Source organism: Gracilinanus agilis, chromosome 3, assembly GCF_016433145.1.
Source record: "Gracilinanus agilis isolate LMUSP501 chromosome 3, AgileGrace, whole genome shotgun sequence".
In the NCBI taxonomy this organism is placed as follows: domain Eukaryota; kingdom Metazoa; phylum Chordata; class Mammalia; order Didelphimorphia; family Didelphidae; genus Gracilinanus; species Gracilinanus agilis.
This window is the reverse complement of record NC_058132.1, coordinates 67,710,944-67,737,336: the sequence shown is the minus strand read 5'-3', so window position 1 is coordinate 67,737,336 and position 26,393 is coordinate 67,710,944. Positions and strand designations below refer to the sequence as shown.

The window sequence follows — 26,393 nt, the reverse complement described above, 5'->3', positions numbered from 1 at the left end:
AAAGGCAGCCCCTACCCTCTGGGAGAGACACCATGCAAACAACTCTCTTCAGTGCCAGTTATGTACAAAGTGATGTTGTCCATCCTTCATTTTCTAAGAGGACTGGTAGCATCACAGGCTCATGTCTTGACTTGAGCCTAAATTGGGTTTAAGTGAGGCAGAGCTGCATAAAGTCATCAGCTTCACTTTCTCTTCCAAAGTCATCAAAGTGAGACAGAAGTGAGCAGGCCTGGGCTCTCCTCATGGCTCTGCCCGCTGTGTGACTCTGGGCCTGTCATTGCCCTAAGTGACTTTGGGCTAGCCCCTCTCAGGAGTCTCACCTTCCTCATCTGGAACATAAAGGGTGAAAGGTAGTTTTTTGTTTTGTTTTAACTAGGGGTTTTGAGAGCTATAATGTGTTATTTCATAGATATAGGGAACTTGCTGTGAGGAAACTCCCTTAGTCAACTAATGAATAAAATTTCTTAAGGGCTTTGTTGTTATTCAGTCATGTCTGAATCTGTGTGACCCCACTTGGAGTTTTTTGTGTTTTTTTTTTGGCAAAGACACTGGAGTGGTTGGCCATTTCCTTCTTCAGCTCGTTTTGCAGATGAGGAAATTAATGCACACGGGGTTAAATGACTTGCCCAGCTAGTAAGTGTTAGAGGCAGATTTAAACTTGGGTCTTCCTGACTCCAGGCCAGGGCTGTCCCCACTATGCCGCCTAGCTGCCCCCCACTTAGTAAGTCCTTAAGAGGGGCAGCTGGAGAGATGGCATTGGAGGGGGTGAGGACTGAGCTTCAGACCTCTGGGTCACTTTTGGAAACAACCCAACTTCTTTGGTATGTCAGCACTGACCTTCTCTGACCCAGGCACCTGGCAGACTGAGGCCGTGATGAGCGAAAAGTCCCTGATCAGCATCCCAAGGGATATCCCCCTGCTCTGTGCAGCCACCCTGGGGGTGAACCCCTGCACTGCCTACAGAATGCTATCAGACTTTGAGCAGCTGAGGCCAGGTAAGTCATGGGGATCCCCTGGCCCTCTGCAGGGATTCTCCACAATCTTGATCCCATGGCCCCCTCCCTTCAGATAACATCCCATGGGACGAGGGTATCTCCTTAATGGCTACTGACTCCTCGTGTTCTCCTCTCTCTCACCCCCCAACATCTGCCATCCATCCTATGGCTCTCTAGGGCCAGCTCCACTCAAACCACTCCCTCCCCAGCCCACCCCACCCCCCATTGCAGTAGCTCCTGCTGACTCTCCTCCCCTCTCCAGGCCTTCCTCTACACATCTCTCAGGGACATTATCTGAAGGTCACTCCCCTACTCTGTAAACTCTGGCTGCTCCCCATTACTTCTAGAATTAAATAGCAATTCCTCCATATAGCATTTAAAGCTCTTCACAACCTGGCTCCAGCTTCCCTATCCATCCTTGTTTTTTCCTTGCAGAAGAGTGATAAGGGCTGGGCAGATGGGGTTAAGTGACTTGGCCAGGGTCACCCAGCTAGGTCCGTCCTTATTATGGATGACTCCTCCTTCCTGCACTGCTGGCCATCATGGATAGAGGAAACTCTCTTTCAGTCAACCAATGAATGAAAAACTGTTTCTTAAAGGCTTTGTGGTTATTCAGTCATATCTGACTCTTTGTGACCCCATTTGAAGTTTTGGGGTTTTTTTGCAAAGACACTGGAGTGTGTCTATCCGGGAGGCCTGAAGCTCACCCATCAGCTGCTAATTTTTCATCTCCCTGCTTTTACCCAGGCTATCTGTTCCCTCTCCACCCCCGTACCTAGAATCCACTCCCTCCCCACCTTAGAACACCTGGGTTTACCAGGCGCCCCCTTCTCCTTTCTTCTGTTCCCCCTCCTCCCCAGATAGTGCCCACCCCTCAAAATCACCTTGCATTTGTTTTGTATGGATTTGGGTGCCTCTCTTTGTGCGGGTATAGTTACATGTCTCTGTATCTGTGTAGTGATTATATGTACGTTCTCTCGCCCAATAGACTGTAAACTCTATGTGTGTATCAGAAGTCGAGCAGGGAGTTTCCTTTCTGCCTCCGCATCCCCAGAACCAGCTCCGAATAGATGCTTAACAAATGCCAAGTGATTGGTTGATTTACCTTAGAGAAGAATATAAAAACAAGGTTCTGGGTCAGACTCTACTCGGGGCACAGTTGTGAGTTCTCTGGGTTTTGCCTTTATGACCAAGGGTTGCCTGATCATCCGCAACCTGTAGGAAGAGTTGTTCTCCCAGCCATTGTTTTGGTGAGGGAGTGAGGCGAGAGTCCCAGCCTTAGACTCTTAGTCAGATTCTCAGGGATCTGGCAGCAACTTAAGTCTGAGGAGCCCTCGAATGCATGCCGTGGCATTGTGTTTAAATTGGCCATTCTGGGGCTCCTGAAACCACTGGCTCCCTGCTTTCCAGATGCCCAGATACTTTGCCTGTTATTGACATAAATGAGGGCACTTCCTGGGCCTTGCTGCATGGTAGGCATAGTTTGCTTGATGTGGAGAAAAGCGTTTCCTACTTTTATTTTCAAATCTAATAACCATATGTAGAGATCAGCTGACTTCCATCATCATCATCATCATCTTAAACTAGCAAAATACAAGTTTACCCTCTGAGCCTTTCTCACCATTTTGTTTGGGTTTCTTGACTATACTGGTATTTAGACCAAAGAAGTATCTAGTTTCCTCTGTTCATAGAATATTAGAGCTAGTGGAGACTTTGGGCCAGAGAATTTCAGAAATCGAAGGCTCTCAGAATGGCAGATCAGAGCTAAACTTAAGGGGTGGAATGTCAGAGCTGGGAGGGAGTTTAGAACAGAAAATATCAGCTAGGGAAGCCCTTGGAATACTGAATGAGAGTTTCAGAAGGGGCCTTAAAGCATAGAGCATCAAGAGTTAAAGGGATGAGAGCACATAGGAGCTAGAAGAAATCTTAGGAGATAGATTTTAAGTCTAGAAGAGACTTTGTCTTGAAGGAGCTCAGGAACCCTGTGACCTCTCATTTTCCAGGATGAAATTTCGGCCTTTTAGAGATCATGAAGAGAGTTAGGTAAAGCAGGACCCCAATCAGCCATCCAATAAAATTGGTCTAGAACAACCTCCTGCCCTCCCTCCTTTAGCAAGATTACCAGTGTCTCCCTGCCCTCCAGCATATGCTTAGAATGGCTTCTCTAATCATTATCATCAAGGATTAGGTAATATCTTGAATCCAGGAGGCAGGAATTATATCTCTGGAGGAAGAATACCTTCCTCTACTTCTCCAGGGCTGGGCCCTTATCTGTCCAACCCTGTCTCTGACCAGATTAGGTCAGGGTGACTGCTCCTTTCTCTGTTCCACTGGGATGGGGAAAGAGGATCTTTGAATACAACAGACAGGGACAGGGGAGGGACCTTAAGACTGTCTGGCCCTGGGCCCCTGCCCCAAAGTGATCTTAGTAAAGAGAAGGAATCATGGAGAAATGGAAGTTCACTGCAGGTGGGAATCATTTCAGTCTTTTTATCCTCAGAGCTTAGCACAGTGCCTGGCATATGGAAGATCCTTAATCCAAAAGTCAGCAGTATTATTTTAAAGACATTAGGCTGGGCTCAGATGGCGGTATGAGAGAGCCTGCCCTGGGAGGTCTTGGGCAGGGAACACACAGCCTCTTGACTTGTTTCTCTTTCCACCTCTCTAGGGGACTCCATCATCCAGAATGCAGCCAACAGTGGAGTGGGACAAGCTGTCATTCAGATTGCTGCAGCCTTGGGCCTGAGAACCATCAATGTAGTCCGAGACAGGTGAGGGAGCAGGAGCCCTGCTATGGCTTGTTGGCCTTATCAAAGTCTCATCTGTGCTTTCAAGCTGCCCTGGAGGGTCTTTACTAGGCCCTTGGCTAAAGGCCAGAAGCCAGGCAGCTGTCCGGAGCTAGGGAGGAGGCTGGATTACATCTGGCCAAAAAGCTGAGCACAGGCCACCTTCCCAGAAGGCCCTAAGGACCATCTATGCCAAAGTGGATCAGGGAAGCTGGAGAAAGGCTAAACAGGCTCTCCCTGGCTCTTAGCCCGAGATAGCAGAAATCTCAGTGAAGCACTGTGCCTCATTTCTGCCCTGCTAGAGCCAAAATAAATCAGCCTTAAGGAATGAAATATGGGTACGTTTCAGGCAGATGTGGTTGAATGTATTAAAAAAAAAATCAGGAATTAGGAGGGATGCTCCCTTTGTTACTTCTATCACACTTGTTTGTTACTCCTATCATATAAGGAAGAACTGAGCCCCTATTTTCAAAACAGCAGCTGCTCTTTGGGAGTGTTGAAATGATTTGTTCTTTGAGCAAAATGAGTTTCCCAAGCCTTGAGCTTCAACAGTGTGGTCCAACTCCTCTGGTGGGGGCTCTGGGGCCACAGCCTTGCCCCCATTTCCAATCTGGCTCTCAGCTCTGAGTACCCAAGCACTATCAGGTGGCACTTGCCATGTTCTCAAGAGCCATTGAGAGAAAAAACAGAAAGTGGGGCATGATGGCCCAGGACCATTTCAGTAGCAGGAATAAAGGGGGTGAACTGGCTTGTTCCAAGGTGTAAATTAACCAGAAACAGCATGAGAAAGGGGGCAGGATGGAGTCAGGGCCCTTTAAAAGTGAGATAAGAGCCCAGTTTAGCCCAATGAGAGTCACTGGCTATTGGGAATTGGGAAGCCTGGAGCCGTGGCAGATGGACCCACAGGCCACATGGGGAGCTTTACTCCCCTGTCACAGGCTGACTCAGGTCATTTGGTTATATTTGGGGCCTAGACCAGATCTCCAGAAGCTGACAGACAGACTGAAGGGCCTGGGGGCTGAACACATCTTCACAGAGGAAGCAATGAGAAGGCCAGAGATGAAAGACTTCTTCAAGGTACTTGGGGTGGGAAATTTTTTTCCCCTCTAGTGTGCTGTTCTCCAGACCAAATAAACCTGAGGTAGAGAAGCCAAAGAGCCAGCCTGTAGCTTTGAAAAATACTATGTCACGGGGCAGTGAGGTAGCTCAGTGAATAGAGAGCCAGGCCTGGGGATGGGAAGTCCTGGGTTCAAATGCGCCCTCAGATACTTCCTAGCTGTATGTCCATGTAGTCACTTAACCCCCGTGGCTCATCTTTTACCACTCTTCTGCCTTGGAATCAATATGCAATATTGATTATCAGACTGAAGGTAAATTGGGGGAGGGAGAGGAGAGAAGGAAAGAAAGAGAGGAAGAGGGAAGACAGGCAGGCAGTCATGCAAGCATGGCATCATGAAAAGAACCTTGAACTTAAAGTCTACAGACCTGTGTATGAGGCCCAGCTCTGTTGTCTATATAACCTTAGACAAGCCAATTACCCTCCCTGGGCCTCAGCTTGCTCAAATGTAAAAGGAAAGGCTTATCACTTTGATATTCCTTCTCATTCTAGATCTCTGGTCATAGCCTTTCTGGGCCTCAGTTTCTTAATAAAATGGGGATAGGGGAAAGGAAAGGGTTGATGAGATGACTCCTAAAGTCCCTTACTATATAATTTCACAGGATCTATGATTCTTGAAAGCAGTCAATCATGAACTTAGAGAATTTTCCCAGTTCTCCTCCCATGGAAACTTCTCTTCTTCCCGGGAGAAAGCATTTCCCCAGTTGTCCTCAGTTAACAGAAGGTATGGGCACACAGCCTTCCTTTGGGGAGACTCCTGTAGAAAAGAAAAGAAAGGAAGTATTCACAATAGGGAGTGTGTGTCCTAGAGCAGAACAGACCAAAGCCTGGAGTAGAAGATTCGAATTGAGCCTAGGGCTTGGACCAGCCACTTCCCTGTCTGCCTGGGGCTCCTTCCCTCTCCCCTAGCACCTGGGGGTTCTCTAATCCCATCATCCCCCAAAGCCAGCCTCCCCGATGTCAGTCCCTGGGTTTGTGAACGAGGATGAAACTCTAGTTCCCTCTTCTGCAGTACTTCAAAGACTTCAGATCCTGACATCCATTATCTTATTGGGATAGACAGCTTCACCCGGTTCCTAGACCCTACAGACTCCTCCTAGATCCTACAGACTCCTCCTAGACCCTACAGACTCCTCAGGTTAATGACGTTCTTTGGCCACAACAATTGGTGATGCTCATGAGGCATAGAAGGAGGGCTGGGCTGTGAGCTGCTGAGGGAACGAGGGAAGTAGAGAGTACTTGGGGAATGGACCGGGCCGGGCTGTACGAGCAAGGGGCCATCACTGTTGCTCCCCTTTATCAAACCCTTTTTCCTTTTTCCATTGCCTGCTGAGGTCAAGGCGTTGTGCCAGGGCACGATCCTAACCTGTCCCTTTCCATCGTTGCATTCTATCAGGGAAAAAGCCTCTAAGCCAGGGTCCTTCCCCTCTTCTGTGTTCTGGGCCCCTCAGGCAAACTAGGGAGGCCTATAGGACCGCTTCTCAGAATCATGTTGGGAGTTTTTCCATCCTTACCTTCCATCTTAGAATCAATACCGTGTATGGGGTTCCAAAACAGAAGAGCAGGAAGGACTAGGCAATGGAGGTACGGTCACCCAGCTGGGAAGTGTCTGAGGCCACACTGGAACCCAAGACCTCCTGCTTCCAGGCCTGGCTGCTGCCCCTGTGACATGCCGAGTTGAAAATGCCTACACAGGACAGGATGTTAATGTTAGTGTCAGACCATAGTTCAGGAGAGACCCCCAGGCTGGAGATCAGTATAAAGATATAGGTGGATGTCCATATATATCAGATCATCAGAGCATGGAGGTTGTAATTGAGCTCCGAAGAGCCTGTGAGATCACTGAGCAAGCTAGTGTAGAGGGACAAAAGAAGGCCCAGGACAAAGCTTTGTAGGACATCTATGGTTAGTGAGCAGGAGAAAAGCCTAGCAAAGGACACCAGGAGGAGGCGCTCAGACAGCTAGGAGGAGAACCAGCAGTGAGGATCCAGGCCTTTAGATTCACCTGGGAAGAGAGGGTGGGTGACTTTGGAGAATGAAGGAAAAGAATTAAAATTTTAAAAATAAATCTCATCATGTCCTCATACACATCAGCTATTATTTGCAGAACTTTAGAACTGGAAGGGATCTTTCAGCCCTCCAGTTTATCTCCAAATAAGGATTCCCTCATCACAGACCCAACAATCAGGTTTCAGCCTCTGCCCAAAGGCTTTCCTAGAAGGGGCACTGCCCAACTGAGTGCCTGGGTGGGTGCTCAGTAAAGGCTTATCAGTAGATTGATTATCTCCCAGGTCAACCCATCCCCCTTAGATGTCTTTGACCATTCTGAAGTTTTTCCTGTCATCCAGCATCAGCCTGCCTTTTGGTAGCCTCTGTCCATTGTTCTTGGTTCTCCCCCTCAAGAACCAAACAGAACAAGTCTAACTCCTTCTTCCACACACTAGCCCTTGCTTGACACCTGAGTAGCCGTCAGTTCAGCCCACACCCAGAGAGAACATCATCAGGGTTCTCTAACCTCTCCCCAAAGACCCCCCAAGAAGGAGGATCCCAGCCCCCTTCCAAGCAGCCCCTATTCCACTTGCACACATCTCTGACAGCAGCTCTGACGTTCACACCTCCTATGAGGCTTCTCTTCTCCAGGAATTTAGAGAGGGTTTTCTCCACCTTCTCTAGGAACAGGACAGTGTTCTAGAAGAGGAACCCTAATCCAAGTCTAATGCAGATGCCAGAGGGCTCTCATCCCCCCCTTCCCTCAGCGAGTGTGTTGTCTGGCATCAGGATATTCAGAGCTGGCAGAGACTTTGAGATCTTCCCCCTTCCCTCCTTTGATAGTGGAGTAAGCTAAGGCTTAGGGGAGGGGATCACACACAGTCATCCGCACAGCTAGGAGCAGCCCCCCAGGTCCAGGCTCTGTCACCGTACTCTGCTGACTTAGGGGAGCTCAGAAGGGGTGCTCCCACACCCCGAAGGTGCCCATGGCACTCAGAGGCCACAGAGAAGCACTGAGGACCACAAAGTCCAGCCGAGACCCATCAGGGCTGGTTTTGCAGGCACAGGAAGGATGGGGCCAGGTTGTAAAGGAGGTGATGGATGTGGGTTGGGGAAGGGAGTCTTGGGGGCAGGGTAGGGGCATTTGTGTCGTCCCTCCTCCTCTGCTGAAGGTGGCATCTGGGCTGGGCAGTTTCAGCTTCATGGCAGGGTTGGAGAAGGACAAGGACAGGAGATCTCCTGTTTGGGTTGAACCCCAAACAACACAAATAGCAGTTGACCCATGCTGCCGGCTCCTTGTTTTTCAGAACTTTCCAAGGCCTCGACTTGCATTCAATTGTGTTGGTGGGAAGAGCGCCACAGAGCTAATGCGACACCTGGGGTGAGTGCATGCATGTGTGCCTGGTGCCCGCAGACCAGAAAGGACCAGCCTGGCAACTGGGTGAGCCGTGCCAGCAGGTGGAGTCTGAGGTTAGAGCAGCATGATTCAGACTGGGGTGGTGAGGCGGCTCAGTACTCAGCAGAGAGCCAGGCCCAAAATCTGGCCTCAGACATTCCTAGCTGGGTGACTAGTCCCCTGGGCAAGTCACTTAACCCCCATTGCCTGGCCCTTACTCCTTCCTCTCTTAGCATTGATTCCAAGATGGAAGTTAAGGGTTTAAAAAAAAAATAATGATTCAGACTGTACATAGTTATGGGCCCGGGCCAGGCCCTGGGGGATTCGGAAGGTAGACAAGAGCCAATCTCTGCTTTTGACGGCTCCCTGGGGCCTAACAAGTAGACAGGAGAAGGAAGGCAACATCAGACCTCTGACCCAGGTGTGTAGTGGGAATTCCTGAGACAGCCCCCCAAACTCGCACCCAAGTCATCCTGCCCCAAGACAGAAGCAGCGGAGGCACCCAGAACCCTTTTGTAGAGGCTCAGTATCGGACCCCTGTGTCCAAACACCAGCTCTGCCATTAAGCTGCGGGTGACCTCGTGCAAGTCTTTTTCTCTCTGTCCAGGAGTTCTTAACTCTTTTTTTTGGTCAAAGGACCATTTGACAGTCTAGCAAATCCATACACTCCTTCTCAGAATAGTGATTTTAAATAATTAAAAGAAATGCCAAGTTTCACTTAAGGATTGGTAAAAATAAAGACATATTTTTTTTCCCATCCAAGTTCACAGACTCCATGAAATCTATCCAAAGACCTCTAAGGACAGCTCCTCTCTAAGCATCTCCATCTCTAGCATTTATAGAATTCAAAATTCCGCCATTCATCCCAGATAGAAAACATAAAAATGATCTAGTGGAAAGAGCCAAGGTCAACCGAGTCAGGGTGTACTTCTGCCTTTACCCCAACTAGGGTTGTTTCTTGTATCAGTCAATCAGACCATTAAGCTGTTGTAGAAGAAACACACACAAGTTTGTAGCAGGGTCTGGCCCCAAGAATGGGAGTCTCAAACTCCATTCAATCCAGAAATAAGAAAATAAATTTATTTGAAGAAGAAGTTTAAGGTGGCATAATAGCCTAATAGTGGGGAATAGGCTGGGGGCTAATCTGGTAGGCCTAGGGATTCGCCTGGGGCTTGTAGAGAAGCCTCTCTGGAGCAGATGGAACAGCAGTTCTTGAGGTGATAGAATGGCCGCCCCATCTGTGGAGGGGCAATCCCAGGTGTAGATCCCACTTGGCATATTGATCAGGGTCTGGGATTTTGTCATCTCCCATTCCAGAGAAATCTTCACCTTTCCCGAAAACCATGGAAAATGGACCCAGCCAGATTCAGGTGGGGTGGGTGTTTGGTGGGATTTACAGCAAATAAATAGAGAATAGGTGCATGCGCAGGTTTGGGGGATTCTTCTGGAAAACGCCAGAGTCCCCAGGGCACAGGTCCCATGTTTCCCCCATTGTCCACCTTGTCATCATTTGTAAATTCAGGAGAGGTCTCACTGCCCTTCTGGAACATGAACGTGGGAGTGGGAGGGCCACCAAAGATCATTAATTATGTCTAAGGTCAGAACTAAAATAAATACAGAACAATATGAGGAATTAATAAAAGAGATGAGGCACATAGAACATTACAGATCCAGTACAGGTGACTGATGAACTGATCCACAATACAGATTCTGCCATGCATGTTTGGCTCATGCTGAAACTACAGATTTTCAGTTGCAAGAATTATGGGATTTTAGAGTATGAAGGTCCTGGTCCTGTTACTACCCCTCACTGCCCACTGCCAGCCCTCTACTTAGCACTTAGCATGTGCCAGGTATGGTGATAAGCATTCAAGATGCAAAGACAAAAACACTTTCTGCCTTTAAGGCACGTCTTCCATTCCTTTAGGGGAAATAAGAGGTACACATATAAGTGAATCTAAGATGTCTACAGAGCAGGTGAATTTGGGGGAAATGGAAGAGGGGAGGGGAAGAAGAAGAGGCCTCAGGTAGGAGATGGTGCTTGAACTGAACTTTGAAAGAAACTAAAAATTCTAAGAGACCAGGGTAAGGAAGGCATGTTCCAGGCCTGGGAATAACCTGCCAGAGGACTTAGATGTGCTTGGTGTGACGGGAACAGAGACCTGAGTCCAGTCTGACTAGAGCAGAGAATACAGAAAGGGCACCAAGTAATCTGTATTAAGCCTGGGTAGGTAGGATGGACCCTAATACTCAAGGCTATAAGTGCCAAATAAAAAAGTTTGCATTTTATCCTAGAGACACTAGGGAGCTACAGAAAGCTTTTTGAACAGGTGAGTGACATAAGCAGATTTGGGTTTTAGGACTCTCCCATGGACAGCTTTGTGGAAGATGAATTAGAAGGGTGATGGGCTTGTGACCATTTGGAAGGCCCAGAAGTAATGAAGGGGTCAGTGTAGAGGGGGGTGCAAATGGGAGAGATTTGGAAGCAGAATCCACAAAATGTGGCCGCTGGTTGGATACACAGGATGGGAGCAGAATTGGGAATTACCCCAGGGTTACAAATTTAAGTGACTGGAAGGATGACAAGAACAAAAAAAGCAACAGAAAAAGAGAGTAGGTTTGGGAGAAAAGAAATGAAAGTTCTGTTTGGGGTCTGCCTACTCAAAGAAACCTCATTTAGATGGCCTTTTGTCCTCTGTGCTTTGGTTTTTTTTTGTAGTTGATAGACACTTCCTAGCTGTGTGACCCTGGGCAAGTCACTTAATCCCCATTGCCTAGCCCACCATTCTTCTTGATTCCAAGGAAGAAGGTAAGGGTTCAAAATAAATAAATAAATAAAGTGAAGCATAGTTGATGATAACCTACTTACCCCTCCCACCATCCAAACATAGAATGCCATGAAGTTTGTGAAAGAGTATTAAAAAATGTAAAGCATTCAACAGATTCGAGATGGTTTTGGTATTAAATTTGGGAAGGATAATCCTCTTAAGAGGTTTAAAATCCATCCAAATTTCACGGGAACAGAATGACGCATGAAGATGTTGCAAATGTGGCAAGATTTACTTCCCATGGAAGCCAGTGACACAGGATTAATTCAAATAACTAACTAATGGGATTTTAAAAGTTGATAAGTAATTATAAGTTGTTTGGATTTCCCATATACCCTCTGCTTCTCTCTCTCCTCCATAATGCATTCCAGCCTGTCTGGAACCAGAAAGTCAAAAACAGCTTTACTCATGTCACTCCAGTGCCCTTCTCCATGCCAACTTCTCTTGGGGTGGTGAGCCCAGATTCTCAGAGTCTTAGTGTTGGCTGAGATCAGCCCACCTTTGGAGAATGGGAGGGGGGGTGCTCTATTATCCAGGCACATTTCTGGAGCCCCCGCCCAGTGCTGATCTAGGCGGACAGCATCAAACAAACGGGAGCCTTTGATCCCTCTCTTGAAGGGTTCAGAGTCTAATGGAAGAAAAGAGCAGGATGCATTAATAAGACTTGCTTCTGAAGCTATGGGTAGGAGCAGATGAAAACAGCCGGATCCCCCTCGATGCCCCCGGTGTTCAAAAAGAGGTGTGTATGGATCACAGTTTGACTAATTGAAACATTTTCCAAGGGAGCTAGGTATCAAAAGGAGTGGGGAGTCCTTTTGAACGGTGAATAATTCCTTCCCATTCCTTGTTACCAATTTGAAAGCTCAGATATTGTTCCTGTGAAGTCATCCTCTGGTGCTCCATTGTCAAATGGATGAAGGCGACCCTGGGTCCTGGGAGAGATGATAAAGGCCAGGCACAAGCTCTGTGGAGTCCCATCCAACTGGAGGGGCTCTGAGTATCTACTCAGCCTTGGGCTGAGGGCCAGCATAGGGCCCATTTCAGGTCACTACCTTCTCCTAGGCCTCATTCTTGACATCCCCACAGCCTTTGGCACAGTTGTCACCCTCTTCACCCCAGGTTTTCCTGACCCTGCTATCTCCCAGTTCTCCTTCCCAAATTACTCATCCAGGTGCTCTCTCCATGCAAGTGTTATAGTATGCTCTCCTCACCAAACCACTCCTGTTTCTGCCTGTGTTAATCTTCTCCTAAGTGCCCTCTTTCCATCCTCTCTTCCTGGACTTCCTCACATGAGTATCTCTTCTTATATATGATACCGTCTTTTGTTTTTTAAAGGTAGGACTGCTCAGAGCACATGAAGCTCTCCACTAAATGAGAAGCATTTCATTCACTTGAAGTTCATCTGCCAGAGTTACCAAGAGCCACAAATTAAATCAGCTTAGTACCTCCTAACACATAGAATCTCCCAGAGGGAAGGGGCTCCTTCTCAGCTCCTGGGCTTCTGGGGCATCCAATCACAGTCTCTCCCACCCCTCCAAGCACGAGTCCTGCTGCTACAGCCCTGACATGTCCGTTCAGTTGAGTAGGCAAATCAGTTCCTAGTGGGTGTCAGGCATTTTCCCCAGTAGCAGGGATACCTAGATATAAGACCTAGTTTTGAGGGGTTTTGAGGAGGGCAACAGAATAAATGCTTCTTAATTGAAAAAAAAAAGTTTTTTAAGAAAAAACCTAATGTGTGCAATGCTGCCCCATTCCTACTATCTTTTACAAATCATTCTGTTCCTTTTAAATAAGGTGTAAGCTTTCCAAGCGATTTTCCATTTGTGGAGAGTTCATCTTGCTTGTCACACATGCTTTGTTCATTTCTATAGAGATGGTTGATATTTTAGGTGTAGGGTTTAGTAATGGCTGCTTCATTTTGGTCTCTTTTGAATTTCTTGGTCTATCGAGCCCTAGTCTCCTTACATCGTAGCAGCCTTTGATGGTATCGAGCTTGGGGGATCCAAGTAAGCAGTTTCTCCCATATCCTGCTTCCTTTTCAATTGAAAGTCTTTTTGATTAGATTTGTACAACTCCAGGCAGGTACTTTTTTTTTTTTTTGATGAGGCTTGTTTTGGGGGATTTTCTTAAAACACATTTTGCTTTTATAGGGCAGTCCTTCCTGGGGTTCTGCCTCTTATCTGTCTCTGTCTGTCTCTCTTCCTCCTCCTCCCTCTCCCTCTCTTTCCCTCTGCACCTACCCCTGGAATTGAACCCTCTCTGAGAACAAAGAAAACATTTAAGCAGAAACTAGAGTGGCCATTTCTGCTAGGGTATGCAGACTTCTCTGTGCATAGATCAGGAATCCTAGACTCTTCCGAGGTAGAGCTAAAAAGGCCCTCAGGGGTATTCTAATTTGACCCTTCATTTTACAGATGAGGAAACTGAGACTCTGGGAGGCTAAGTGACTTCTAGGTTCATAGGATGATTGTTCAGGAGCTCCAAGGAACCTCGTGGTCATCTGGTCCTAAGATGCTAAATGTCCAAGGGATTTTCTAAGCCCACGTGCACCAGCAAAGATCCATCTCTATTTGAGTCTAACTAGACCAACCCCAAGTCCCTCGTTTGACAAACAAGGAAATCGAGGTCTGGACAGGTTAAGTGATTTGTCCAAGGTCACACCAGGAGTGTGTGTCAGAGGCAAGATGGAGCTGGATTCCCTAACTTGAGAGCCAGTGTTCTCTCCTCTGTGCCAGGCTTCCTCACTAGGGAAGGATCATTGTCTTTCCTTTGGGGCCCAGCCTTCCTTTTCCATTGAAAGTCCTTTTGATTTGATTAGATTCATTTTGTACAACTCCAGGCAAGACCTCTTTTTCAAAGGAGGCTTGTTTTCTGGGTGTTTTTTTTTTATTGGGGGGGGGGGCGGTTGGTAAATACATTTTGCTTTTATAGCACAGTCCTTTCTGGATTGATACCACATATGTTTTGACCAGCCTTTATAAGGCACATTCCACTCCTGACCAAGAGCCTGTCAGGCCAGGGTTCCAGATATTTTCAAGTTAATAGAATCTGTCGAATTTTTGTTGTTTGGTTGTGTCTAACTTTTTATGACCTCATTTGGGGTTTTCTGTTGACGTGATATATTTCCTTCTCCAGTTCATCTTACAAAGGAAGGAACTGAGGCAAACAGGGTTAAGTGGCTTGCCTAGAGCAACACAGCTATTAGCTGTGTCTGCCTCACCTGTATATTACTAATCTTAGGTTTTCCTAAAGGCAGACCAGCACTGTGCAAACGATATACCAGAAAGATGGGAAGTGACTTGTATATGCAAGCTTGGAGAGCACTTTGCCTATATACCCTCATTTAATCTTCCTAACCAGCTAGCGAGAGAAATGCTCTAGATATGATCATCCACATTTTACAGATGAGCAGAGACTCAAAGAAAGTAAGCTAGAAAGCATCTGAGGTGGGACGGTATTCAAACCCAGGGCTCTCCAAGGTCTTTGCTCCATCTACTACCCCATTCATTAGCACAGGGCCTGACACAGAGTTACCACCTAAGAAACGTTCTTGGACTCACTGACTCAAGGAGGGTGTCTCTGGAAACAGCCCCTTCGGATTGCCCTGCCCTGGCACCATTTCCTCATTCTAGAAGCCATCTGATTCACCTCCCTTCCCAGGCACCGCAGGAACATGCCCGACAGGCAGGCATCCAGCCACAGCTTGAATGTTTTCTACAACAGGAGTGCTCCGCCTTGCGAGGCTTTTCCATCTTCAGAGAGCGCCGGGGTTCTTTTTTTAAAATATACATTTTATTTTGAGTTCTATCAGCAAGTACATGTACATTTGTAGTCAGATGTATAATCAGACGCACAAGAAAAATAGTCATGCATGATGAAACCACAAAACCTAGCATATCCGTGATTATACATGATCTAAAGAACACTTGTTACCCATTGTTAACCAGCTGTGTGTATTGACTTGTATTATACCCCCATCATTCGAGTTTTTTTGTGATCCCTTTTGCCTTTTCTGTGTATGTAATGGGGATTTACTGTAGTTATCTTACCCTACAAAGCTGTGAGTGTGTATTGTTCTTTTGGTTCTTTCTTCCCTCAGTTCTACTTAATAGAAGTCTTCCTATAATTCTATGAATTATTTGTCATTTCTTGTGGCACAATACTATTCTATTATATTCACCTCCCGTGCTGATTTGTTTAGCCATTCTCTAATCCAGGAATACCAAGCTTGTTTCTAGCTTTTGGCTACTGGAAATAATGCTGCTCATAATACTTTTGGACAGTTCTCTTTTTCTGAGCATCTCGGTGGCACAGTCTGATAGAGCACCAGGCTTGGAATCAGGAAGACTCCTCTTTATAAGTTCATATATGACCTTAGGCACTCACTAGCTCTGTGACCCTTGGCAGGTCATTCAGTCCTGTTGACCTGAATCTTTCTCATCTGTAAAATGAGCTGGAAAAGGAAATGGCAAAGCACTCCACTACCTCTGCCAAGAAAACCCTAAATGGAGTCACAAAAAAGTTGGGCATGTCTGAACAACAATAAAGCCTTTTTTTCTCTCCTCCTTGAGATATTATCTCCGTGGTAGTACTACTGAGACAAAGGGTATGCACATTTTTGTCACTAATTTTGGCATTCCATATTGCTTTCCAGAAATGCTAGACCGGTTCACATTTCCACCAAGCAGTGTATGCTTATTTTACCACAGCTGCACCCATGATTTTATTATCTTTTATTGCATTTGCAATATGACAGGCAGTGGACAGAGTCTCAGAATTATTATCTTGCACTTTTCTCTAGTGTGTGATCTAGTGGCTCCACAGAGAATCAGGAAGAATTGGGTTCTGTCTGACTCTGACACTTAACTAGCCCTGTGACTCTGGGCAAGTCCCTTAATCTTTGCCTGCCTCAGGCAACTCCCTAGGACTTGAATCACAGTAATTTCTCTAGAGTTCCAGCTTGTTAAGTGTTTATGCCTTTCCCATAATTAGGGAAAATAGAATAATCCCTTGTCCTTTATTTTTCAGTCTTGTGGTTTGTTTGATTTTTTTTTAAACCCTTACCTTCTTTCTTAAAATTAATACTAAGTGTCAGTACCAAAGCAAAAGAGAAGTAAGACTAGGTAGTTGGAGTTGAGTGACTTGCCTTGGGTTATACAACTAGGAAATGTCAAATTTGAACCCAGGACTTCCTGTCTCCAAACCTGGGTCTTAATCCACTGAGCTAACTCACTGCCCCTCAGTCTTGAGTAGTTAAGAAATCTTGGACTGAGAATTTTTAGATCTGAGATATGACCAGAGATGTATCTTAAGACACCCTCATTTAGTTCCCTCATTTAGCAGATGTCCAAGAGATGAAAAGGAACTTGCTTCAAGTCACACCGGTACCTAGTAGTGGCAAGACCAGAACTTGGACTTGATTTTCCGGTGATCTTTGCACTAAAATCACACTATCATTCTCCATTGTATTTATCTGAAATCTGTGGGCCTTGTTGACCAGTAAGCCAGCATCCATGTTGGCCTTGTTAATCTATATACCAGCATCCGTGTTGGTCTTATTGATCTACAAACCAGCATCCATGTGGGCCTTTTTGGCCTGCTTATGAGTATGAATAAAAAGGAGCTAGAGACGGTGCTATACCACAATCCATGGAAGGAATTGGGGCCGTTTTAACACAAAACAGAGAAGACTTAGAGGAAAGGTGATAGCTTGCTATCCTTACATATCTGGAAGGCTATAATATAGAAGAAGGATTAGATGTGATTTGCTTGACCTCCAAAGACAGAACTAGGACAAAGCATGAAAGTGACAGAGAAAAAATTTAGGGAAATGTATGGGAAAATTTGCTGATGGTTATAGCTGTCCAAAGGCAGACAAGGCTGCCTCAAGAGGGAGTCTAGTGAGCTCCCTGGTCATGATGTCTATTCAGGTCTATTCTGTATTTTAGAGAAAAATCTTCAGATAAGGGTTTAGCACTATGTTCTTTTTTTATTATAATTTTTGCCATTTACATGTAATAACAAATTTCCACAAAGTTTTTCAGTTATATGATCCAAATTGTCTTCCTTCCTCTCTTCCCTCCCTCCTCCAGGAGCTGACAAACAATTCAGTCTGGGTTATACATGTATTATCACGCAAAATATATTTCCATATGGTTCATTCTTGTAAGTGAATAATCTTATAAAACCAAAACTCCAAATAAACAAGTGATAAATCCTGTGCTTCCTTCTGCATTCTGACTCCCAACAGTTCTTTTTCTGAAGATGATAGCCTGCTTTGCCATAAGTCCCTCAGAGTTTTAGCACTATATTCTTAGGTCTCTTCCTCAGAGATCATTCTATTCTATCAGTTTCTAGGATTCTAAGAACTAGAGAATGGGAGTCTAGATGAAGCTGAGTGCTGGAGTTCATTGTCACCCCTAATTCTGGGTCTTTGGGGCTGCTCCTGTGCATATGATCATCTATCCATCAACAAGTATTGATGAAGGGACAGTGTGTAACAATAGTGCCTTAAACATCGTAGGTACTCACTAACTTCACTGAATTCAGCAAACATGAAGGGCAGACTGTGTGCCAGGATCACTGTGCTGGTCACACACACACTCCCCCACTTCCCTCAAAGAACTTATATATTCTACATGTACACAAATAAAGAAGTGCAAAGTCACTTTCAAAGGAAAAGAAAATTGTACCCTCCTTGAGCAGGGTAGGAAGGGTTGGTGGATTGAAAATTAACCAGGTTTTTGCATATGAAGAGCTACCTGAAACCTACATAGAGGGAAGCTGGGCCAGTCTGTAGGGCAGAAATGATGAAATACTTTCCAGATCATTGTTTGTAGGGCATTCACCAAATGCTTTCTCACATGATTCAGTCACTGAATCTCAAAGCTGGAAGGGATTTCAGAATGCTGGAGCACAATGTCAACTCTGGAACCTAGAATGTCCCAGCTGAGGTGAGCCTTAGAGGTCATCTCTAGAAGAAACTGAGTCTTAAAGAGACTTGCCTGAGGTCAGGCACCTCATTAGTGGCAGAGCCAGAAAAAGAGCCCATTTCTCCAAGGTTTATCCCAGACTGCCTCCTACAATGGATGGGGGTTGCAGTAAGAGCTCAGAGAAGGCCTCCCTCTGGCCCTCCATTCCCCAGCCCCTTCTCTCTGGTATCTCTTCAGGCACGGTGGCACCATGGTGACCTACGGAGGGATGGCCAAGCAGCCGGTCACGGCCTCAGTGGTAAGTGCCATGATCCCTGAACAGCATTGTGTGTGACGCGTATGAGGCGTCTGGCCTCACACCAAGCCCCTGCATTTTCACTTTAACTCAAAGTCTTTGTCTACCTTCCCTCTTCCGCAGAGCTCATTCATTTTTAAGGACCTCAAGCTCCGGGGTTTCTGGCTGTCTCAGTGGAAGAAGGACCGAGGGCCAGGTGAGTGGGGAATGAGCCAGGGTGAGGATGTTGGGGGGGGGGGGGCGGGCAATGATCTGGGGAAATCCAAGAAAATGTAGGTCTCCCTATTTCCATCCATTCCACATTAAGCACTTCCTGTGTATTAGCCAGAGAAGAGGCCTGGCATAGAGAAGAGAAAATTTGTCTCAAAGAGGGATGGACCTGGGTTCCACTCCCACCTCTGACATCCTGATTGTGTGATCCTGAGCCAATCACTCAGCCTCTCCTTGTCCTAGGAACTCTTTAAAGGCATGAAGTTGCAGAGAAGATTGCATTGCCAGTGTTAAGGGAGTTTCCATATCAGTGAAATCACAGAACCAGTCTTTATCCCCTTTGCTCTGCACCTGGAGATGCAAAGACAAAACTTCTTCCATTCTTCAGGAGGAGAATGGACCCCAACAGCAAGCCCTCTTAGAGCAGAACATGGGATTGTCAGATGCCCGAGGCTTGGCCTCATACCTTAGCATTAGGTCTAAGGAAAGAACATTCCCCTGAGGGCCAAGGCTTCTCCTCCTCCTGGCTCTTCCTGACCCCGAAGGCCAGCCCCAAGGGAAGGGCGGGATATACAGAGGAAAGTGCATGGAGGGTCCTGGAAAGAAATGCTGGTGGTAGCATGGGGCTTGTGGGCATCTTCAGTATCCATTGTCCCCAAGCCAGCATGGTGCCAGGCTCATTGCTTTTCGTTCCTCCCCTCCTTCCCTCTGTCCTGCTCCATCAGAGGTACCCTGGCCCTCCCAGCTGCAGCCCATGCTGGTATCTCTGGCTTTGCTTTCCTGTGATCTGAAGCCAGCCACCACTCCTGGGGTAATTCATCATAATACTGATAATGGCTCCATTTACTTTGTCTGTCCTGGCGACAAAGAGCTCTCTGTCCCCTCTCAGCGGATCCTCCCTGGGACCCTAAAAGGTATGGAGGACAAGGACCTCGAGGACAATTCCATTTTCCATATGTGGAAACTAAGGTTTATGGAAGGCATAAGACTTGCCTGTGGTAATAATGTGATCACTCAGGCTGGTATTCTTCTGTTACATATGCCACCTTTTTGGTGGCAGCAGGTGGAGGTGGATGGGGGTGCCCAGGCAGCATCCCCCCCTCTAGCTAGCCCAGGGCTCCCTGGTACGATACAGAGAGTGCCAGGCCTGAAGTCAGGAAGACCCAAGTTCAACAATGACATCAGACACTTGCTAGCAGAGTGACCCTGGGCTGGTCACTTCTCTGTTTGCCTCAGTTTCCTCATCTTTAAAATGGAGAGAATAATAGCACCTATCTCCCAGGGTTATTATGAGGATCCAATGAGATAATAATTTTAAAAGCACTTTAGTGCTATAAGGATAGGATTTGTGCAAGGGGAATGAGTCAAAAGGAGCCAGAGAAGGCAGTTGCTGATAGTTGAGACCAGAGAGAATTCTGGGAATTTCTCTGAGGAAGGAGGAAAAGGAAAGGTCTTCAGGCAGAAGGACTAGGAAGAGAAAGGAGGCAGACATCCTAGCTTGGATCCAGTCCTGAGGGCTTCCTAAGGATCTTTCTTTTGGAAACTGAAATCCTGATTCCCTCATCAAAGCCATTCCATCGCAACTTGCCATCAAGACTTCAACCATCAAGTCAGCTAAGTTTTGGGGCTCCATTTTGGGAGCAATCTCTTAGTCTCCTTCACCCATTACCCAACCTTGCTAAGAGATCCTTTTCAGTCAAACTTATAATTATAGAAAAGGATAGACATAGAAATAGAAACAGAGGGAGAAGAGGGCACCCCAATATCCCTCTGCCCTTCGTCCCTTTCCCCAATCTCTGATTCATGAATAATAAAAGCCATACAACAGTCAGATAGTGTTCCAAAGTGCCTGAGAGACAACAAGGGAGAGGGGAACCACAGCTTGGTCTGGCTGTGTCCATCTTGAAGCCAGACCAACCACTGTCAGACTGATTGGGGGGAGGTTTGTGTGAACCCCCTCTTTATTTAAGATCAGATTGGGGTACCATATACCTCCTCTTATAGGGAAGCCTCGCCCCCCAACTCCTCTGGGGCAGCACAACCATCCAGGTCATCCAGTTTCGGGGTAACACACCCTTAAAGTCTGCCAGTGTATATTTGGCCCCAGGGAAGAGCTGGAAGAGAGACTCACCAGATAGATTTTCCTCTATCTCCCCTCTATCAAACATCCCTAACTGATTCCTTTATTATTACAGTTTCCTTCCTCTGAGAAATTCCCAGAATTCTCTTTGGTCTCAACTGTCAGCAACTGTTAGCAACTGCCTTCTCTGGCTCCTTTTGTCCCATCCCCCTTGCACAAATCCCATCCTTATAGTGCCTGGCACTATTCCCTTCCCTTTCCCTCACTGTCCCCTTCCTTGTGTCCTCAGAATCTTCCCCTCCCCCTTGGCTGCTTTCCCATCCTCATCAAGGTCAAATTTGTTTTGCCCAAGTTCTGTTGCAGCCTATGCCTTTGGGGCTTCTCTTCACCCCCAAGAGCCCTGATGAGCTCCAGCTGGTTCTTTGTGCCTTATTTTTCCCACTTCCCCCTTGAGATCCCTCGGTAGATGGGGAGGGATGGATGGGCTTCCTAAAACACAGTCCTCTCCCTTGAAGCTACAGAGTTGGAGGAGCTGGTGTCATACACAAATACAAGCAGCCATCCAGAGTCCAAGCAGGCCTGGAAGGATCCAGTCTCCTCCATGAAGTGGGAGGGGAGGCCATGGAAACCACTCTCTGAGGCATTTTTACATCTCTCTGTGTTCAGAGAAGGTCCTGGAGAAGTGGAGATGTTGGAAATGATTAATGAGTCAAAAAGCAAGATTTATTTTTAAGTTATTATTATTAATATTAGTAATATTAAATCATGACTATCTCCATATACAAAAAACAGGAAAAAAGAATTATAACCATGAGTATCACCAACAGCTTGTTGTTTTAAATAGACAGTCACTGTACCCCAAATGGCTGATGCAGTTTCATTGAATTCAGGATTGTCCCTACTGCCCTACTTGTCTTGATTCCCTCTTCTGTTTGTTTTTCCAATGCTTTATTGAGGTTCTTTGCTTCTTTTTTATATTTTTTCCTCTCCACCATTCTCTCATAAAAAAAGGAAATTCTCCCTTCTAACAAATAAATATAGTCAAAAAAAAATAAATGTACACATTGGTTGCATCTTTAGGGGTCAAAATGATTTTTTTTAATAGGAAAGAAATAGGAGAGTTAAAGGAATTCTCTGTTTCCAAGAGGTCATTTGTTGACAATTCTGATTTCCCACTAGATTCCCCCGAGTTGAGGGTTAAACACTGAAAACTTGAAGAGATGAATGTAGGGGGAATCAAAGGAGCATCGGAATTAGGGTAGGGGCCTGGGTTCTAATCCTGCCTGAATCATTCTATACTTGTATGATCTTGGGCTTCTTCCAGCTTCAGTTTCCTGATATGGTTAGATTCTAGAGCCCTAAAACCTTCCTCCATCCTGTCTCCTCCTCTTACAGACCAGTTCAAGGAGATGATCCTCACTCTGTGTGATTTCATCCGCCGAGGGCAGCTCACAGAGCCCAGCTGCTCAGAGGTCCCACTGCAGGATTACCAAGTGGCTCTGGAGGCTTCCATGAAGCCCTTCATTTCTTCAAAGCAGATTCTCACGATGTGACAGCCCAGGGAATGTGTGACTGTGTACCACAAGCAGATGGTGGAGGGGATCAGCAGGCATCTCCTCTCCTGTATCAGCCCTTGGCCATAGCCTCCCTCTGGAGCGTCACTGTTCCCCGAGGCTGGCCAGAGCCCTAGATCAGAAGAGGAGAGGCCTTTAAGCCACTGGCCTTGGGCGGGGGTCCCAGGCTTCACTAATAAAAAGTCATTGCCACTTCTTAAACAGAAAGCATTCCTTTTCCCCTGGCTAGCAAGGTGCCCGTCATTTAGAGATATACATGCACCCTAACTTGGCTTTTGCCCATTTATTCCTCCGCAAGAAAAGTCTACTAAAGTACCAGAAGTTTGACCTGGCTCAGCCCTGAGCTTTGTAGTTGGGAGCAAGGTAGGCAAATGATCTGCTGCAGATGGAAATGCTTTGCCAAGGGCCAAGGCAGGGGAAGCCAGAGGTGGTCAGGCTTCACTGCACCATCCTGTAGAGCCTAGATGCTGGTCCCTCCTCTGGAAGGGCAAAGGGTTGGGAATTAGAATTCCCTGCCTCAGTCTTAATGGGAGGATAGTGTCTCTAGGTTAACCTGTCTAACCCCTCCTTCCTTGGCTTTTTAGCATCATGAGCCAGGTGCCCTTTCTCCTCAGATTCTGGGCTGCCTGATTGGCATCTCTTAGAAGCCCCTAACAGGGCAGAAGGCCTACTGGATTATCTGTAAGCCCTACTAGCCCTGGCCCTCACCCACCTTCAGTGGCACACCAGTACTCATTCCTCCTAAACCTTTTCGCCCCATCAAAGAGTGCAGCAGGGTGTTAATGAAGTCAATCCTACCTGCCTCAGCAAGAGTTTGGAGGCCATTCCCACTGTTCTTCCCCAGGGAGAAGCATGGCCAAATGGCAATCTGAAAACAAATCTGGGGGGGTCTTGGCTTTGGCATCAGTACAAGCCAAGAGTTTTATGGAAACCCAAAAAAGCTGATGTGCTCTTGGTCATGTTAAGAGGCAGAGTGCCTAGGACTGGGGAGACCCACTGTCCTCTTCCCTGAGGAGTATTGTCATATCAAGAGTATTGTCACTAATTTGGGGTGCCACATTTTCAGGGGGATGCTGACAAAATGGAGGGTGGCCATGTTGATGAAGCAACCCAGAGTCGTGATATCTGAAGGCAAGTGGAAATAGGGTGTTTACCCTGGAGAAGAGAGATTTTTGAAGTAGGCTTGATGTTAGGGGAAGCATCATGCCACAGTGGAAAGGGCTGCTTTGAGTGGTTGGGGCTCCTCTTCATCATGGAGATCTTCAAACAATGCCTTCACAATTACTTGTCCATTATGTTGGTGAAGGTTATATTGCAGGGTTTCCTATTCAGGTATAGACTGGACTAGACAATAACCAAGGTCTTTTCTAACTCTGAAATTTTGCATTCAAGGAACACTTAAGTTACCCAGTTTAGTTGGACTGTCAGTATACCTGGCTCAAAAAATATGTTGGCTCCACTCTGTAAAGGGCATTGAATGCTATGCTAGAAAAGTATATCTTCACCTATAAGTAAGTTGAGTGCCAGCAAAACCTGATCAGAGTTTTGCTTTAGGAAAATTGATCTAGCTATATATATTGCATATGTAGAAGGAGAGAGCCTGGAGTTGAAGGGAACATTAAAACTATCACAGGACTCCCAGCAAGAGGTTATAGAAACCTAGATTAAGGTTTGGGCAATTGGGATGGAAAAGAAGGGAAACTAGGGCAGAATTGACAGGTCTTAGAGAACTGATTGAATATGATTGGTTAGCATGGGAGAGAAACTAAGAAAATGATGGTGTCAGTAACAAATGGAAAAGTTAAATTAAAGAAGCAGATTTGGGGAGAAAGATGATGAATTTGGTTTGGACATTTGGTGTTGGAAGTGTCGATGAGATGTGCAGCTGGAGCTGCCCCTTAGGCACTTGGAAACATAAGTCAGGACCATGGGAAATCAGAGCTGGAATGCTAATTTGAGGATTCACCTGTATAGCAAAAGCCTCAGGAGTAAGAAGGCCAAGGGGATGAAGGTGTAAAAAGTAAAGGAGGTCAGATAGCTTTTGTAACATCCAAACATTTCTCTAACCACAGCATAAGATCCCAGTCTTCCATTAATCTGAATGAAATTTCTGTGAGAATTCAAGTGATATTTTCCCCTCTCCAATTTTAAATACGGAATGAGGTATGTAGCCAAATGCCCATTACATATGGCAAATTGGGAAACAAAATCGGCAGGATTTTCTCTTACTTTTCTTTAGAATGGCCTTGACTAGTCCTTAATCCTTTTCCTTTTATATTGTTAACCCCCTTGACAGTCTGGTACAACTTATAGATATTCCCTTCATAGAACAATATTTTTAAATACATAGAATAAGATGCAGAAAATTACAAAGGAAACCAATTATATACTAAAATAGTTCTTGAAAAAGTAAAAAAATATTTTTATCAAAGCCCAGGTTGTAAACCCCTGTGCTAAACCCATTCTTCATCTTCCAGATCAGCATTTATTTAAAGACAGCAGTATATTTCAAGCCTTGAATTGTTTCATGGCCAAATGAATTCATGAAACATGAGCCTATGTCTAGGGAACCAAGATGAAAACAAAATCAGAGAGGTTATAAACATCAGAGAACCAGGAGAAAGCAATGTCATGGAAGCCAAGAGTGGGGGAGGAAAGAATGGGATGTTTGATGGAATAGAAATGCTTCTGAGAGGTCATGGAAGATGAGGATGGAGAAAAGGTCATTGGGTTTGCCAATTAGGTTGTCATTGGTGACCTTTTAGAGAAACGCTTCAGAAACCTAATGAAAATAGAAGCCAGCCTGCATGCAGTGAAGAGTGAGGTGGGTGATTGGATATCTAGGCAATAAGTGAAAATACATATTTTTTAAGTTATTGGTAGTTTGTGAAGGGGAGGCAAGATTTAAGATGGTGGCTTGATGGGGTAGTAAGGTCAAACAAAAGTGTTTGGGTATGGTTCTGTTTTGTTTTCTTTCTTTTTTTTTTTAATTCTTGCCTTCAGTCTTAGAATTGGTACTAAGTATGGGGTCCAAGGCAGAAGAATGGTAAGGGCTAAGCAATTGGGGTTAAGTGACTTGCTCAGGATCACACAGCTAGGAAGTGTCTTAAGACAAAATCTGAATCCAAGACCCCATCTCTAGGCCTTAGCTCTCTATCTACTGAGCCACCTAGCTTCCCTGGTTTTATTTATTTTCAAATGAGAAACAAGAGAGAATGTGTTTGTATGTGTGTAGCCAACAGAGAGAGATTAAAGATGCAAGAGAAAAAGAGATAGAAATTGAAGTTTTCATTCATTTCATTCAAACAGCATTTGCTTTTTTTTTTTTAAACCCTCACCTTCCATCTTAGAATCAATACTGTGTATCGGTTCCAAGGCAGAAGAGTGGTAAGAGTTAGGCAATGGGGGTGAAGTGACTTGCCCAGGGTCACCCAGCTAGGAAGTGTCTGAGGCCAGATTTGAACCTCTGACTTCTGTCTCTAGGCTGGCTCTCAACCCACTGAGCCACCCTCCCCTTTTTTTTCATCCAGCATTTGTTTAGCATTTATAGATCCTATGGAAACAGAGTGGGGGCAAAGTGCCTGCTCCCAGGAGCAGGAGGATATAATATAGACCCAGGTAAGTAAATACAAGGTCTCTCCAAAATAATTTTAGAGAGAAAAAAAGAGATCTGGTGACTACCAGGAAAGACCTGGTAACAGCCTTGAAGGAAGCCAAGGAATCCACAAGGTGGAAATGAGAATGGAAGGTATACCAGGTATGAGGTTCAGCCTGCGCAAAAGCCTAGGATGATGGCATGATGGCATATACTATATGGGGGAACAGCAGGAAGGCCAGTTCTACTAGAACTCAAAGTGCATGGGCCGGGGGTGGGGGGTGAGGATTATGAAGTCTGTCAAAATAGACTGCAGCTAGATTGTAATTTCCATGCCAGGCTGAAGAGTTTGTATTTTATTTGTATTTTATCCTAGAGGTGATAAGAGAGCCATTGAAGCTTCTTGAGCAGGGGACCAAATGATTAGGCTTGTGCTTTCGGGAAACTCTTTGGCAGTTATGTGAAGAAAAGGTTGGAGAGGGAGGGGAGAGACCAGAAGCAGAGAAACCAATAAGAAGCTATGTCAAGAATTCAGTCAAGAGATGATAAAAACCTATGTTAAAGGAGAGAAGAGGAGAGATGTACAGGTAGAGACT

At 45.8% G+C, this 26,393-nt stretch overlaps 1 protein-coding gene across 2 annotated transcripts in view; it reads left to right on the top strand.

Annotated features, from left to right (window-relative positions):
• The window catches only part of MECR (mitochondrial trans-2-enoyl-CoA reductase), a 42,939-nt gene extending 20,536 nt beyond the window's left edge, over positions 1-22,403 (top strand). For both annotated transcript variants that reach the window (XM_044667959.1, XM_044667961.1), the window contains exons 4-10: positions 852-995; positions 3,664-3,766; positions 4,756-4,858; positions 8,195-8,268; positions 18,281-18,341; positions 18,462-18,534; positions 22,024-22,403. In XM_044667959.1, coding sequence (XP_044523894.1) covers positions 852-995; positions 3,664-3,766; positions 4,756-4,858; positions 8,195-8,268; positions 18,281-18,341; positions 18,462-18,534; positions 22,024-22,181 — 716 coding nt within the window. In that variant the 3' untranslated portion in view covers positions 22,182-22,403. The remainder of the gene's footprint in view (positions 1-851; positions 996-3,663; positions 3,767-4,755; positions 4,859-8,194; positions 8,269-18,280; positions 18,342-18,461; positions 18,535-22,023) is intronic.
• Positions 22,404-26,393: the final 3,990 nt, after the last annotated feature.